The sequence below is a fragment of the Schistocerca nitens genome, chromosome 4 (genome assembly GCF_023898315.1).
Source record: "Schistocerca nitens isolate TAMUIC-IGC-003100 chromosome 4, iqSchNite1.1, whole genome shotgun sequence".
Lineage (NCBI taxonomy): Eukaryota > Metazoa > Arthropoda > Insecta > Orthoptera > Acrididae > Schistocerca > Schistocerca nitens.
In genome coordinates this window covers 867,796,171-867,813,308 of record NC_064617.1, presented here as the reverse complement: position 1 = coordinate 867,813,308, position 17,138 = coordinate 867,796,171, and the positions used below count along the sequence as shown (strand labels likewise).

At 45.3% G+C, this 17,138-nt stretch overlaps 1 protein-coding gene across 1 annotated transcript in view; it reads left to right on the top strand.

Annotated features, from left to right (window-relative positions):
* LOC126253339 (sensory neuron membrane protein 2-like) overlaps positions 1 to 16,877 on the top strand; it is a 379,467-nt gene extending 362,590 nt beyond the window's left edge. The window contains exons 8-10 of the mRNA XM_049954605.1: positions 4,145 to 4,270; positions 6,008 to 6,187; positions 14,291 to 16,877. Coding sequence (XP_049810562.1) covers positions 4,145 to 4,270; positions 6,008 to 6,187; positions 14,291 to 14,425 — 441 coding nt within the window. The 3' untranslated portion in view covers positions 14,426 to 16,877. The remainder of the gene's footprint in view (positions 1 to 4,144; positions 4,271 to 6,007; positions 6,188 to 14,290) is intronic.
* Positions 16,878 to 17,138: the final 261 nt, after the last annotated feature.

Here is a 17,138-nt window from a genome sequence, read left to right as displayed (position 1 = left end):
AAAGAAAGAAATGCAAAAGGTTCATCATAAATGCCAGGATAGTTTTGGCCCCGCTGATTGTAAGAAACACGGTATTCTCCAAGACACAAAATGATCCAAACACACCGTCGCGATCAAGAACTCGTCAGCGACGATGTAGCCACAAGACTGAAGCCGTAAACAAGAAGATAGTCCACATCATCCCACATACCGACACGTGCTGGAGTGATGGCGTACTGCAAGGCATAAACTTTTCTCAATATCACCATATAAGTGAGTGTACATTGTCAGAATCAAAATATACTTTATCAACACCAATCAAAATCACTGACTGCCTGACTGTACTTGATTACAAACCATAGAGCTGGAACTGCAGACCGGCGCATGTCCAACCTCTTCCAGCGCCCAGAGCGTTCTCTCTGAGCAATGGCTCACTGCTAACTTTTCTGACCTGAAGTGACATCAAACAATCCACTTCAGGATGGTTAATCCTTCTCGTAATCTAATGGACTAACTCTGTTCCAGTGGAGGCGCTCTCAGAAAACTACTGGAAGTAATTTTTGCTATCTCTTAACTCTGACAATACGTAATTTTATGGTGGGCTGTTTTTCCTTTGTCTGCTGCACGGCCTTGGACTATACCACCTGGTCGTAGCTGAATGGGTGTCAGCCCCTGCTAACTGCTCCAGATTTTTATTTTTGCCCCTGCTGGTATTCATCCGCCCGTCCTCCAAACTTCCCAGCGCCACAATCAGAGCTTCCGCCGCGATGATTTGCGCTTTTGGTGCGCGCCTTCTCCCTACTTCATGACAATGGCTTCTCACTGCTGCCAACTACTGTCAATTCTGATCACAAAGCTCAAACAAAATTAAAATATCTCATGATCCCAAGATCGGATCACGATGCAGTTACTGCCAATCTCACATTAATAAAAATTTACATCCACCCACGTAGGTTGATTCCTCATCTCAATCATTACTTACTCTCCAAATTAAGTAACTCTGAAATGAGCGTCCGCAGTGAGGTTGCATACCAGTGTAAAGTCATTGTTAGCAGAGATTTATACGAACATCTGTGTTGTTGCCATAGTACACAGTAGCTTTTCTTGTTTGAATATGTCTCGCCAGCCTGCAGTGGCAGAAGATGTTTCGCGTTATATATGAAGGGCTTATTTCAATAGTGGTACAAGTCCATTTTTGTTCATTGTGAGATACAGAGTCCTAAAGTGAAATGAGCTCTGAAAAATCTGCAGTTGAGATGCCAGAAATAGTCAAGCATATGGCTTCTTGCTAGAAATGACCCTTTCTTTCTGTTTGTTTGGATGATTAATTTCAGAAGCATTATAGGCAGAAAAGTGGAGGTAATGGTCTTGTACCACTATTGAAATAAGCCCTTCATATAGAATATGACCTACCACTGAACTTATAGATTAAATTTTTCTATTTTGGCGCAAGTCACAAGAGGTGATAGGAATTTTCGGTGACCAAACGGACGCATTCGTGTCGTGATCCACCCGGTACTGCTCTGCAAACAGAAATATATGGAAGCGTGAGTAGTGCTTTAAAATGGTTCAGATTGTATTTAAGAGATAGAAGGCAAATGATTGTTGTAACACAACGTACAAGAAATTATTGCTTAGTATAAAAATTATTTCGCAGGACTCACAGAAGTTTCCATTTTAGGTCTAATCCATTTTCATTATTCACTGAAGCTCCAAAGAAACTGGTATAGTCATGCGTATTCTAATACAGAGATATGTAAGCAGACATAACTGCCTTGCGCAGTTGTTACATCGGTTACTGCTGCTACAATTGCAGGTTATCGAGACTTAAGTGGGTTTGAACGTGGTGTTATAGTTGGCGCACGAGCGATGGGATACTGTATCTCGAAGGAAGCGATGAAGTGAAGATTTTCCCGTACGACCATTTCACGGGTGTACCGTGAATAACAGGAATACAGTAAAACATGAAATTTCCGACATCGCTGCAGCCGGAAAAGATCCTGCAACGACGGGACCAACGACGACTGAAGAGAGTCGTTCAACGTTACACAAGTGCAACCCTTCCGTAAATTGTTGCAAATTTCAGTGCTGGGCCATCAACAAGTGTCAGCGTGCGAACCATTCAACGAAACATCATCGAAATGGGCTTTGAGATCCGAAGGCCCACTCGTGTAACCTTGATGACTGCACGACACAAAGCTTTACTCCTCGACTGGGCCCGTCATGCCCACATTGGACTGTTGATGACTGGAAATATATTGCCCGTACGGACGAGTCTCGTTTCAAATTGTATCGAGCGGCTGGACGTGTACGGATATGGAGACAACTTCATGAATCCATGAACCCTGAATGTCAGCAGGGGACTGTTCAGAGTGAGGGACGCTCTGTAATGGTGTAGGACGTGTGCAGCTGGAGTGATATGGGTCCAGTGATAAGTCTAGACACGGCTCTGACAGGTGACAGGTACGTAAGCATCCTGTCTGATCACCTGCATCCATTCATCTCCATTGCGCATTCCGACGGACTTGGGCAATTCCCGCAGAACAATGCGACACGCCACACGTGCAGAATTGCTACAAAGTGGCTCCAGGAACACTCTTCTGTGTGTAAACGCATCCACTGGCCACCACACTTCCCAGACATGAACATTATTGAGCATATCTGGGATGCCTTGCTACGTGCTGCTCAGAAGAGATCTCCACCCCCACGTACTGTTACGAATTTATGGACAGCCCTGCAGAATTCATTGCGTCAGTTCGATTCAGCACTACTTCAGACATTAGTCGAGTCCGTGCCTTGATGTGTTGCGGAACATCTGCGTGCTTGCGGGGGCCCTACACGATTTCAGGCTGGTGTAGCAGTTTCCATGGCTCTTCAGTGTATGTAAGATACACTACTGGCCATTAAAATTGCTACACCACGAAGATGACGTGCTACAGACGCGAAATTTAATCAACAGGAAGAAGATGCTGTGATATGCAAATGATTAGCTTTTCAGAGCATTCACACAAGGTTGGCGCCGGTGGCGACATCTACAACGTGCAGACATGAGGAAAGTTTCCAACCGATTTCTCATACACAAACAGCAGTTGACCGGCGTTCCCTGGTGAAACGTTGTTGTGATGCCTCGTGTAAGGAGAAGAAATGCGTACCATCACGTTTCCGACTGTTGATAAAAGTCCGATTGTAGCCTACCACGATAGCCGTTTATCGTATCGAGACATTGCTGCTCGTGTTGGTCGATATCCAATGACTGTTAGCAGAATATGGAATCGGTGGGTTCAGGAGGGTAATACGGAACGCCGTGCTGGATCCCAACGGCCTCGTATCACTAGCAGTCGAGATGACAGGTATCTTACCCGCATGGCTGTGACGCATCGTGCAGCCACGTCTCGATCCCTGAGACAACAGATGGGGACGTTTGTAAGACAACAACCATCTGTACGACCAGTTCGACAACTTTTTCAGCAGCAGAGAGTATCAGCTCGGAGACCACGGCTGTGATTACCCTTGACGCTGCATCACAGATAGGAGCGCCTACGATGGTGTACTCAACGACGAACCTGGGTGCACGAATGACAAAACGTCATTTTTTCGAATAAATCGAGGTTCTGTTTACAGCATCATGATGGTCGCATCCGTGTTTGGCGACACCGCGGTGAACGCACATTGGAAGCGTGTATTCGTCATCGCCATACTGGCGTATCACCCGGCGTGATGGTAGGGGTTGCCATTGGTTACACGTCTCGGTCACCTCTTGTTCGCATTGACGGCGCTTTGAACAATGGACGTTACATTTCAGATGTGTTAATGCTGCATGGGCAGCTGTACCTGTACACGCCATCCGAGCTCTGTTTGACTCAATGCCCAGGCGTATCAAGGCCGTTATTACGACCAGAGGTGGCTGTTCTCGGTACCGATTTCTCAGGATCTATGCACTCAGACTGCGTGAAAATGTAATCACATGTCAGTTCTAGTGTAATATATTTGTCCAATGAATACCCGATTATCATCTGCATTTCTTCTTGGTGTAGCAATTTTAATGGGCTGTAGTCTATTTGACCCTAAATGGATCTTACCATTCGGTTTTATTTCAAGATAATAAATATGCAGTTACTGAAAGTGAAACAGCAGAATACATTCCGTGTGGTGTTCGATGTTTCAGGAGACTGGCACGCCGCTGGTGGGGGCGAAGCGGCTGCAGTTCAGCATGAAGGCGGCGCGGGTGGCGCAGGTGCCGGCCCTCCGCAACGTCAGTGAGGGCCTGTTCCCACTGCTCTGGGTCGAGGAGGTCAGTAGCCACAATCGTTTCTTGCCCTTCAGAGATTTGTCCCGCACACTTTGGTTGGCAAACAAAAACATCTACACTTGGACGCTTGCCACAACTTCATTTAAGTGCAAAACGTGGACAAATTCCTTTGTGGAAAGAGTCATCATGAGTGACGAGTCTTACTGTTATCAATTGAAACCAGCCGCAAAGCGACAAAGTGCGAAAATTCGCATGAAGGTTCAGTGCTTTAACGACATAACATTCAAACCATTTTGTCGCGTGGGTCGGAAAACATCCCAGTGAGGGACTTCTACGATTGCTTCACTTGGTTATATGAACGTTCTGTGGGTTGTACTCAAGTGGTGGAGACTATGTAAAACACGTCAAAGCATTAAAGCCACCATCTTAACTTCTCTATTTTTTTATGAATGCAGTCATCGAATGTTTCTGGACTCACAAGGTATGTATTCACTAACAAAGATGAATGAAAATTTAAAAAGAACAATCACAGAAAGACAGATAAAAATTAATGGTACGAAGCATTTTATGGAGCTGAAACAAGAGACTGTGGTGATGCTGGGTCCTGGGATCTAAGTAATGCTCAAGGTGTTCCACTGGATTCGGGCTGGGAATATGGGCAAATCAGTTCATTTCTGGAAATTTAATGTTCGCAAACCGTTGCATCCAAATGCAGCTTGATGACAAAGTGGACTGTCATGCTGATACGAGCAGTCATCGTCTCCGAACTCTTCTTAAACGCACTGGAAGACCAACCCTAACCACTAAAAACATCCTATTACTATAATACCACCTCCACGCACTTCCCTGTTGGTGCTGTATGTGATGACAGCTCACGTTCTCCAGACATTCGCCGAACCCAAAGCCTTTCATGTGATCGCCGCAGGGCATAGCGTGAGTCATCGCTCCAAATCATACATTTGCAATCATCCAGCATACAGTGACGTCGCTCTTTACACCACCCGAAGTGACGTTTAGCACTGGACTGCAGAAGTATGTGCCTTATGAAGAACTGGTTCACTCCCAACACACAGTCAATGTGGCTAGCTACACTGTTGGTAGCACATTGGAATTCACGAGCCGTTCTTTCCACTGATTCCAAGCGACTGTTTGCAACCATCCACTACAGTTCTCGACGGTCTCTGTCCATCAACATATTAGGTCTGCCTTGTCTCGGTTTTACTCTGGTTGTTCGTTCATGATTCCACTTCAGTCACATCACCAGCAGTCGACTTGGGCAGCTCCAGGAGGGCTGAAAAGTCACTGACGTACTCGTTACGCAGATGACAACCAGTGATTAGTCCACATTCGTAGTCACTTAGCGGTCCTGACCGATCAATTCTATTGTTACTGAATCTCTACTGACAACACAACACTCCTCGACTTCTTTAAAACAGATGGGTCGCCTCTCGTAACGTCAAGTGGTCAGCTCCGCGTTACAAAAATTGGTTCGAGTGGCTCTAAGCACTATGGGACTTAACATTTGAGGTCATCGTTCCCCTAGACTTAGAACTACTTAAACCTAACTAACCTATGGACAACACACACATCCATGCCCGAGGCAGGATTCGAACCTGCACCGTAACAGCAGCGGGGTTCCGGACTGAAGTGCTTAGAACCACTCGGCCAAAGCGGCCGTCAGCTCCGCGTTACACAGGGGTGTCTGGACACTTTTGATCAGGTAGTGTAAACACTGAGAATATAGTTGATGTTGCTTACGCAATGTGGGTGTGTTTTCAGGGCGTGGAGCTGGAGGAGAAGCAGCTATCGCAGGTGCGCGCGCTGTACGTGGCGCGGGCGTCGATGGGGGGCGTGGCGTGGGCGGTGCTCGCGGTGGGCGTGGCCGCGCTCCTCTTCTGCGCCGTCCGGCTGGCCAAGGCCAGAGTAGCTGAGCGCAACAGGTCGCTCTCCCTGGACAAGGTGCGTACGAACGCTGTCTGCTGGGGAGAGCTCTTGCACTGGAGCACCAAACCAAAGTGTCTTCACAAGTCAACGGCCAATGGCACGAGCTGTCTAGCTGACCAAGGCCAGGGTGGTCGAGCGCAACAGGTCGCTCTCCCTGGACAAGGTGCGTACATCCGCTGTCTGCCAGGGACGGCTCTTACACTGGGGCAGCAAACCAAAGTGTCTTCACAAGCCATTGGCACGAGCAACTAATCATTTGGTGCGCCGAAGATCAGGGTCCATTCAGGTTCTGTGGATGGTGTACAACGAGGTACAATCAGGTCAACTCCCTCGGAGTCTCAGTTAGTGTTCAGAATGTCCACCGAGGGTACCACCGTGGGTACTGCAGGGAACGACTTGATGTGGTAGAATCAAGGAGTCTTTGTGTTTGGGAGGGTCAATGTCATATTTATGACGAATTCATGAGTATCAATACCCCAGAAAGTATCACGGCAATACCGTGCAACAGCTCCTGTAGGCTTGATAAAACTAAACTTAACTAAACTAACCTCCTCCCAAACACATCATGTAGGCCCAATGGTATCTACAGGCTGCCATGTGATCCTCAGCTCACAGACGTCACTGGATGCGTATATGGATGGGCATGTGGTCAGCACACCGCTCTTCCGGCCGTAAGTCAGTTTAGGAGACCGAAGCCGCTACTTCTCAATCAAGTAGACCCTCAGTTTGCCTCACAAGGTCTGTGTGCACCCCACTTGCCAACAGTGCTCGGCAGACCGGATGGTCACCCATCCAAGTGGTCCTGTAGGCTTGATAACGGCACCAAATCGTCGAGAAAGACCGTCCATATGTTTCTTCATGTATGCCACATTTCAACGACCTTGCCGCAATGGTAAGACCGGTTCCCGTCCGATCACCAAAGTTACGCGCTGTCGATGTATCAAATTCCTGATGTTTTCAAAATCAGTCCTAGCACCTACCATGGAAGTCAATCCACGAGTCTCTACTAATGGCGTTTTGCACTCGTTATAGAGGTGACTGTCGATATCCGCTTAGGATATGCAGCGATATTACAGTATCCTTAAAGCTTTTCTAACCCACATCTGGCCACCCAGCTCTAGGTTTTGCGTGGTTGCTGAAAGTCGTTTACGTTGACTGCCCAAATGGTCCGCTTCTGTAGCTCAGTGTGTCTGGCTGGTATGCGGAGGAAGAGCAGCTGGGTTCGATTTCCGATACTGCCAACGAATTTTTCTCTTTAGGAGGATTGGAATTGGGTGTACTTAACCTTTTGATAACAACTGAGGAACTATTTGATCGTATAGATCTTATAATTAAATTTTCCTTAAGACATTTAGGTCTCATCTTTATCTACGATAATTGTGTGAGCTGAAGAAATGAATGAAAATTTCTTCAACAGCCGGGACTTGAACCCGGGTCTCCTTGCTTAGTGGGCAAGAATGCTGACCATTACACCACCGCAGCTCTATGGCTGATATCACTGCACGCACTACACGAGTCCAGTGCCCTCCCCACCACAATCTTCTATTCATATCTTCAGCTCATTTTCCCCCTAAGTCGTTACTATTGCCAGTGCTCTCCAGCATTGGACATAATGGGGAAATCTTGATGAGTAGTGACTCCGAGGTCTGCAAAGCCGACAACGGCCGGGAAAGTGGTGTGATGTCTCCCACGCCCTTCCATACCGCATCCAACATGGCCTTTGGCAGATGATGACACGGCTGTCGGCCGGTCTCGACTGGCCCTTCGAGGGCCGGAGCGCGGAGCTTTGCTTGAGGAATATCAAGACGGTTTCCCTGAAAGGGCGCGGCGGATTTCCTTTCTCATACTTTTATAACCGGAATTTATGCTACGTCTCTAATGACCTCATCGCCGATTGGACTTTAAACCCTGTTCTTCTGTCCTCCCTTCCGTCCTTTCTTTAGAATGTGCGCAAAATCTATTTTTTATTCATAACTGCTGTTTTTAAGCAACTTTGGTACATTTTTCAGCATAAAATCAGTCGTCAGTTGCAAACACAATTTTATTTCGCTTTGCCAGTGCTTACAAAGAAACCTAGAGAAGCCTACAAAATTAGGGATTTTAAAAATCTTTAGACCTTGACTATACAGAAAGTTACTTACTATTCTTTTAGCAGATGTCAATATCTTCTCCAAACTCTGTCCGATCAGGCCTCCATCTCTAATGGTCGTAATTTTTGAGAACATTTCGTTTGCAGAACATCGTTTTTTTTATTACTTATAAATGCACAGGAACCATCACAATCGCAAGAAACTTCTTTTTTATGAGGTTATCGGTTTCGGTCTGTTTTAGACCATCTTCGGACCTACCACCATAATGGTAGACGTTAGCAGTAAACGGTGCAGGCCAAGTGCGCTAACTGAGCAGTTACCTACCATCATGGTGGTAGGTCTGAAAATGGTTTGAAACAGGCCTAAACCGATAACCACATAATAAAGAAGTTTCTTGCGGTTGTGACTGTTCCTGTGAATTTTTATCTAATGATCGCGCTATCGACGGGACGTTAAACACTAATCTCAGAGTCACCACAAGGCGGTGATGTTCCAGAGAGCATTCTGATCGGACGAGACTGTTACTGTCCAACGTGAATCCACACTACGTCCTGAGCACGGGACCACCTCACCTGCCACATCTACCAAAACAAAGTCATTCATCTCCGCTCCAGAAGCCGTTAAGGCCTTCATTCGTAACCGTGTTCTGGAGTCCTTACCAGGTAATATAGACAGCAAATGCACTTGCCTCTGATATCTAGTTCGCTGAAGCACACCTGGACACTGGCGCTCGATTTGGAGGTACGCGGTTCGAATCATACTTATGCCAGAAAGTTTCAATGTTAGTGTTTGTCTACTACGGGGGGAGGGGGGGGCAGGTAACGGTTTAAAGTTGCCTATCACCAGACTTTGCGTCAGAGTACTAGGTTAAATTACCCACTCCTCCAAGGTGTCTCCTGGGTTGAAGGCATGTTACGCTGGTGATGGTGATCCGTTCGACAGATGGATAACGGTCCTCTTGGTACTAATCGAGAAGAGTTGATTATATGATGCCACTGAGTTCATCATTTCCTGTGTCTCATATGGTAGATACGTGTCACCACACTCAACACACATCCATTAGACTCACCTAACACTAAGACACAATCCTCACATACTGCAACGAGAGGGGCCATTATGCGCAGTGAAACGAAGAATTTTCTGAGTAGGTGAACTGCAACAGCTCCGCGGTTTCTCTCAGTTATCGCTGCCATACATTTCCTCTTTGCCTGGGACGCGTGTAGGCACGGCAGCAATCCCTGGGCAGTGCTGCTTCTGTACAGGACTTCACTTTCTGCTTGCTAATAGGGTAGTACATATAGAATCTTGGAAAGAAAGGCGTAGTAATTGAGTTAATACCAATAAAATGTTTCTGTTGGAAAAACGTCACATTTTTCATACGCTGCTCTTGAATAAAATCTGTTTAATGACCACCAGTTCCGTCAGACAGATAGTCATGAGGTCCATAAAACCAAGCCAGTGTGAGAAGAATAGATAATAGTACGACATCAGCAATAACCTGTAATCTTGGTAGCTCGCGTGTAATCACATCCTCTTAACGTTGCCTAATGTTATAAGGGTCAGTCAAATGAAAACGAGACTGGTGGAAAAACGCAAGTAAACTGTTTATTATTTCAAAAATAGTCGCCATAATGCTAAATAAATTTATCCCACTGTGAGACAAGACGGTTAATGCCTTCAAGGAAAATTGTGTGCAGTTGCCTACGGAGCCACGATTGTACCCATCAAAGTTCTTCTTCGTCCGAAGCAAATTGACAGCAACGAATCTCTATTCTTCAGGGCTCCAAAAATATGGGAACCGCCCGGGGAGAGATCGGTAAGGTATGGAGGACGTGCAAGGGCTTCCCAGCGAAACGTCTGCAGCTTAGTTGAAACAACTGTGCCAACATGTGGGGTGGGGGAGGGGGGGGGAGGGAGGGAGGGTGAAATAAACTCACAGCAGAATGATGCCGTTTGTCAACATTTCGGGGCCTTTGAACTTCATGGCACGCTTCAATTTTTTCAAAGTCTCCACGTTCTGCTGTGAAAGACATTCGTGGTCGTCGATTTGCTTCGGACGAAGAGGTACCCGCTTGGGTACAGTGATGGGTCCATAGGCAGCCACAAACATTTTCGCATACAACCATTGACCGTCTTCTCTCACAATGAGATAATCGTATTAACAGTTATGGTGATTACTTGCGAAATAATGAATAGTTTACTTCCTTTTTTCTATCAGTTTTGTTTGACTGCCCCTTATAATAATAACACCCTGTTTAATGTTGAGAGTCATCTTCGATACCAAATTTTACACGCTGCAGCGGAGTGGCCGCTGTTTTGAAACTTCCTGGCCAATTAAAACTACGCGGGACAGGGTCTTACGAGGGTAGTTCAGTAAGTAATGCCCCACATTTTTTTAAAGAGCCATTAATATACACAGACAAACGTCTGTTTTGGTGCTTCACATCTGATGTTTATTCTGTGCGCCGGTGAAGTTTCGAACCGTCCTGGCAGGTGGCAGAGCCGTAGTACAGCGTCAAAATGGCGTCAACATACGACTCGCGTTACAAGCAGCGTGCTGTTATTGAATTCGTGTGTGCAGAAAAAGACACCGTGGTGAACGCCCATAAATGTTTGTATGCAACGTATTGAGATGCTGCAGTTGATAGGAAAACAGTTGGACGATGGGTAAAGAAAGTTACAGCCTCAGGAAATGCAGAAACAGAGCTCCATGATCAGCCACACTCGGGACGTCCTGTCACAGCCACTGCTCCAGACATCCTGAATCGTGCAGACGCCATTATTCGTGCAGACCGGCGCATCACAACTAGACAGTTGTCGGTCAATATTGGAACGAGGTGCACACGATGGGTTCCACGAATGTTCACAGCGGACCACAAGATTCAAAGAAAGGTCGTTTTGTCTGAATTGTTGGTGCGTTTTGAGACCGACGGAGAGGTCTTTTCGTCACGGATCGTTACGGGGGACGAAAGCTGGGTGCACCACTTTGCGCCGGAAACAAAAAGCCCATGGAGTGATAACATCCTCATTCACCACAAAAGAAAAAATTCAAGACAACCCCCTCTGCCGGAAAAGTCATGGTGACAGTCTTCTGGGATTGTGATGGTGTCATTCTCATGGATTTGATGCTAAGAGGACCAACCAGCAATTCAGAGGCATACTTGAATACTCTGAATAAACTCGAGAACCGTTTTCGACGTGTTAGATCGGACAGGAATCCAGCAGAAATCTTGCTCCAACACGATAATGCACTCCCACACACAAGTCAGAGAATCCGGGAACTCATCGCCAAATTGGTTTGGACATCATTGCCTCATCGACTCTACAGTCCAGACCTGGCACCCTCGGACTTCCATCTCTTTGGGTCACTTAGAGATTCTCCATGGGGAACACACTTTGAAGATGACGAGAATGTCAGTCATGCAATGAAAACATAGCTACGCCTACAGAAGAAGAGCGTTTACCAGCACGGAATACATGCTCACCCACAACGTTTTCGTACGGCCATAGAACGTGATGGAGACTACGTAGAAAAATAGGACATGGACAAGACATGCTGATATACATTGACACCATATTCTGACTCTTAACAATAAAGATATTGTGAGAAAAAAAATGTGGGGCATCACTTATTGAACGACCCTCGTAAATTTGGAACCTTGCCTTTCGCAGAGAATACCAGCAAGATTTAACACTCTGGCTTCTTTCTGCCCTATTTAGTCATACTCACAACGTACAGGAGGGTGCTTCTGATTAACATCACATTCTGTTAAAATGCATTAAGTCTTCTACACGTGCACGTACACGTGTACTCTGCAAGCACCGTATGGTGAATAGTAGAGGGTACTTTGTACCATTAATAGTCATTTCCTTTCCTGCCCCCCTTGTAAACAGAGTGAGAGGAGGACGGATTGTCTATACGCCTCCGTACGAGGCATCCCATCCATAGTACTCCAGCAGTCCTTACGCGAAATGTATGTTGGCGGCAGTAGGCTCGCTGCGGTCTGATTCAAATGACTGGTCTCGAAATTTTCTCACTGGTGTTTCGCGTGAAGAAAGTCGCCTTCTCTCCAGGAATTTCCACTTGATTTCCCTAAATATTTCTGTAATACTCGTGTGTTCATTGGATATGCCGATAAGAAACCTAACAGCACGCCTCTGAATTGCTTCGATCTCTTCCTTCAATCTGACCTGTTGGGGGGTTCCAAACACACGAGCAGTACTCAAGAATGGGTGCCACAGTGTTTTATATGCGGTCTGCTTTATAGACGAGTTAGTTTCCCAGAATTCTCCCAGTAAACCAAATTCGACTTGCACTAACGCCGTTGCGAGCTCGCTCTATTTCAAACTGCTTTACAGCAATTTGATTGTGAAAGAGTACTAGAGACTGACTTTTATTATTGATATTATACTAAATATTTGGCCCAAATACCTTCCCCGCTCCTAATTTCGTCCCTCTAGGAATTTTCGGTTTCCGCACTTAGTAACAATAGCTGTATGTACTTGCGTGACCCCTGTCGATTGTATCGTTGGGAGGGGTTGTTGTGTGGAGCACGTGTAGCTAGCGTGTACGAAGGAATCAATTTTTTTTTCACGCTGAGGTGAATTAGTGCTGCAGTGAAATTAACAGCCTGCAGTTCCTGCATTGATCACTGATTTGTGTTCAAATACTGGGTTGTATTTCAGTCGTGTTTTCTAGTTTCTGGTATGTAATCGCTATAGCCAAGAGTGTAGTCTATGTTGCTCTAGCGGCCAATATACTAAATCTGGTGATGTTCGTGCTTTTATCCCCTGGGCATTTCTATTTTCGTTCCTTTGAAATTTGGAAATGTTATTAAACACTGATTTTATTTGCTATCTTTAAAGATTACTTTACTTTTTTGATATAGAAGAAAGCAGGGGGAGAGAAATGAATTAGTTGCACGATATGTTTAGTTTTTTTTATCACGAAACATGCTGTTTATCTACACGGACATACAAACTCTTATCGTACACATCTTTGCAAGGCTCAAAAAACTTGAAAAGATCGTTCATTCATGACATCAAAGCGATTCGTAGTAGTGAAACTGCGTGGCAGTGTTAGACAGCAAAAATACGTTTAAATTAATTGTACTTTAGAGAATTTTTCTGGGGGACGATATAACGAACACTATTTTTGTAATTCTGCTTTTTACTGTTAATATTTATGTCAAATACTGGCTTCAGTATCTTACAGCAATTTGTTTGTTAACTTGCCTTTAAGTGGAGCATGAATCCTGGAATATACGTAGCTGTTTGTAGCCTTTTCCGTAACATTTCAGGAATTATAGAGGTTCTAACGTGTTAAGGTGGCGGAATTTGGACCCCATACCGTATTATATATGCCGAGGAGTTGTCGTTTTGTGGCATCTGCACGTGCATTTTCCAATTATACTGCTCGATTTTTATGGGAGAGCCTTTTCAAAACATGTATTATATTGTTGTTTTGCCAAGCAGCTACTTATTCTGGTGATCACGAGATGTTTTAATATGCAGAAGCTGTGAGGCGCTACATAATTGAAAGGTTTTGTTAGAATTTTTCTACTTTTAAAGTTTGAGTACGTGGTTATTCGTAAGGGGTTTCTGATGACGATTGCCTGAAATCTACAAGGCATATACAAAATAGATACTTGTCAGTGGATGGAGCAACTCTTCAAGTTTGTAACTCAAACTAAAGATTCTCAGTACGGCCACTGTCTGTAATGCGCCAAAGGCCAGTACGTGCATGCAGTCCATTGGAGTCACTGATAAGGATTGTCTAAGCAACGGTGACAGCAATACAATGCGGCAGCGTGGACAGGCTGACTTGTCTACATGTTCTGACAGCTGTCTTCCGCTGCAACTACGCCTCTTCCGAAACCCCAGAGGAACATTTTTTTGTACTTTCCTATTGACTAAGTAGGAGAAACGTACGAATAACCCTGTGTTTTTATGCCGCTATGACTTATTGTAACGGCGAACTGTAGCCTGTGGTAGCGTCGGTGAACAAACCAGTGGCTGTTTGTGGCAGGGTGTGACTGCCGGGGGTAAGCTGTCGGTTCCGACGCTGGGCGCCGCCTACCCGGAGTCCGCGACCAAACGGCCGTCGCCTCCCGCCGCCGCCCCCGCCGCCCCCACCGGCCCTGTGGACGCGACGCATTTCTGACGCCGCCCCCAGCTCCCGGCAGAGGCGGTAATCATCGGGGGACCGATCTGGTGCGGCCCCCACCCACAACGTGACGTCACGGCGTCCACTCCGACATGCGTCCCGTCTTGCCTCCCTGGTCACCACGGCTGGACAAACCGCGGCGGCGTACGTCACAGTGCCAGGACTAGCTGTCTGAGTGCCGAGTTGTGGACGAAAACAGTATTGCGGCACGTGGAATCTGCCGACGCTGTATGAACTCTAATCAAACCATCTGTTGTGTTTAACTCTTTTGGGTACCTTGGCAGTCCTGTAAGTAAGGTACACATTGTGAGTGTTCAGGCTACGCCAGCGGGTCTGTTCAGTATATGCCAACTGCTCTACATCGTCTGCTGCTTACTTCTGGCAAGTAGTAACTTCTGTTGTCTGCACTTTGTCTTTTTGTGAAGACTCGTTCGAAACTCGTGCGTGCATGACCGCGTTGATCCCAGACAGTTGATGATAGCGTGTCCAGAGCCTCCTATCGGGAATTGAGTAGAAGGCTCTGAACCCCTTTAGCGTCACCCGTCTGGTGGCAATTTGGTCGCGCACCCTCGACCTTAGTACGAGGCCTCCGTAAGCAGTGTGGGCACCGGCAATTGCGCGTTGCTGGGAGTAACCACCATCCATCACGTGACGATGTCGAGAACACGCCTCGAAGAAATTTTGTGGGTTTTGCACTACATGATCCACCGGCAAACGAAGGGCCATACATTGAATATACAACACTGTTTACTATCGATGTGAAAAATCTGATGCACGTAACATGAACACCGCGCATTAGAGGTTATTGTGTACTCACATACGTCCCAAAGATATGGTTTTTAGGGGAGTGATATCGTCTTTAGCGGAGATCAATACGTTATACGTTTCCCGGTGTCCAACCAGATTTATCTTCTTTTTTTTCACAATTCTTCTCAAGTCTGACCCAATCGTCAGCGATTGGTCTTGATGACCATATTATTAGACATTCTCGCCACACAGATAGCGAAATATTACACAGACGAATGAAACTGTTAATCCAACTGAACATCCAGATTTATAAGCCGCATCATAAAAGACGTAATACACTGTAATTTCCTGATATCCAAACGAGGATTTTGGCAAATGATACGCGGCCAACTACTTAATTTTGTATGAACCTAGATATTCCAACAACATTTTTACCCTTAGTGTAACGCTATGCTTTTTAAATGGCATTCGAGAGGTCTTTTAAGACCATGACACTGGTTGACCGCTTGTTAATGCACGCGCTAAAATATTTTGCAAAAGTGTTCGAGGAATGTACTCAAATTCAGGAGCAAAGTACCCAGAATCCTCTGTTGTGGAGTAAACATCATCAACAGTGGCCCACATGCCTTTATATGCTGCAAGGAGGGGAGAAGTGTTTACATCGCATAGCGGATTCCAGCCACCTTACCTATCAATTTCAGCACATTTCCAAGACACAGCTGAAACATTTTTCGGCGCAATCATTAACAAGCGTAAATAACAGTAGTGGTATTTTCAATACCTTTCGAATTCCATTCAAGGAAAAGCCATCGTTCTGTTTTAAAGAAATAGCGTCTACATTTCGTATGATAAAAGCGATCTTCTACCGTTCAAGAAATGAAATGGTGTATTAGTGTTCTATCTCTTTTTTCTTGTAAAATAGGCGATATGTGGTCTTCAGACACAGGAAAATGACTTGTCTGCGGTGCATAAAGATATATGACAATGAATTCGCAAAATTCTTCGTGACGTCAAACTTGCGGAAGATTATTTGTACAGCTAATCATCGACCCGAAGCATTCTGCGGAAATCTGCACCCTACCGTGCCTTCGTTCACCTTCATATATTTCCATAGCTTACATACTTCCTCCTCGTCGTTCATACTCTGGATGAACTCCAAAGGTATCTAACCAAGCACCACACAAGTAGCAACGAACCACCGAACGAAGCCCTTGTTCAAAAAATACGTAGCCGGACATGACACAAGGTGGTGTGCGTTCTATGCCAAAGACATTCATAGAAATTCTGCACAACAGAGGTATTCATATAAACTGTTAACAGACTTTTTTATTGAGAGTTTTGTGGACTTCGCTGGACGTTTATGCCCAGACCTGAAGCGTATCATAGATAGAGTGCAGCCACTTGCTGCTCCACTTTTCTGTACTGAGACGGCGTTATTTTCAAAGGAATCACACAAAGAGGGTCTACCCATGCAGTAAACTATTTTATGAAGTTAAACACTTTTTACAGGAAATGTATTGCAAAGTCGGTCATGCAACACACACAGGGAGAACGAGTGTGCATCACATGAACATATCTACTACGAAATATGTAATATAGTGTTGTTGAGTTATGTGCTCGTAATGTGTTGCTCCATACGACACTGCGAGTCAGTGACAATTTTAAAACACTGTTGAAATAAAAATCAAATATTCTGAACTTATTTACTTGTGTTTTCCTGTGTTGATGTTCCCTATGTTTCTGCCTTTGCAGACTTTGGCTTTGCTGAATTTAATGAATTTATTTTAAAATGTTATTAATAAAGTTCAAAGGTGTGTTGGCGATGATGAGTGGTAAGATGATGTTCTTCATGGGTAGATGAAGCGATGATGATGGTGTTCCGCTCATTGTGGTTGTGTTGACGATTCTGATGACTTGATATAAATGCAGGGTTATTATGAAGATGAAACTAATTTAATTAATT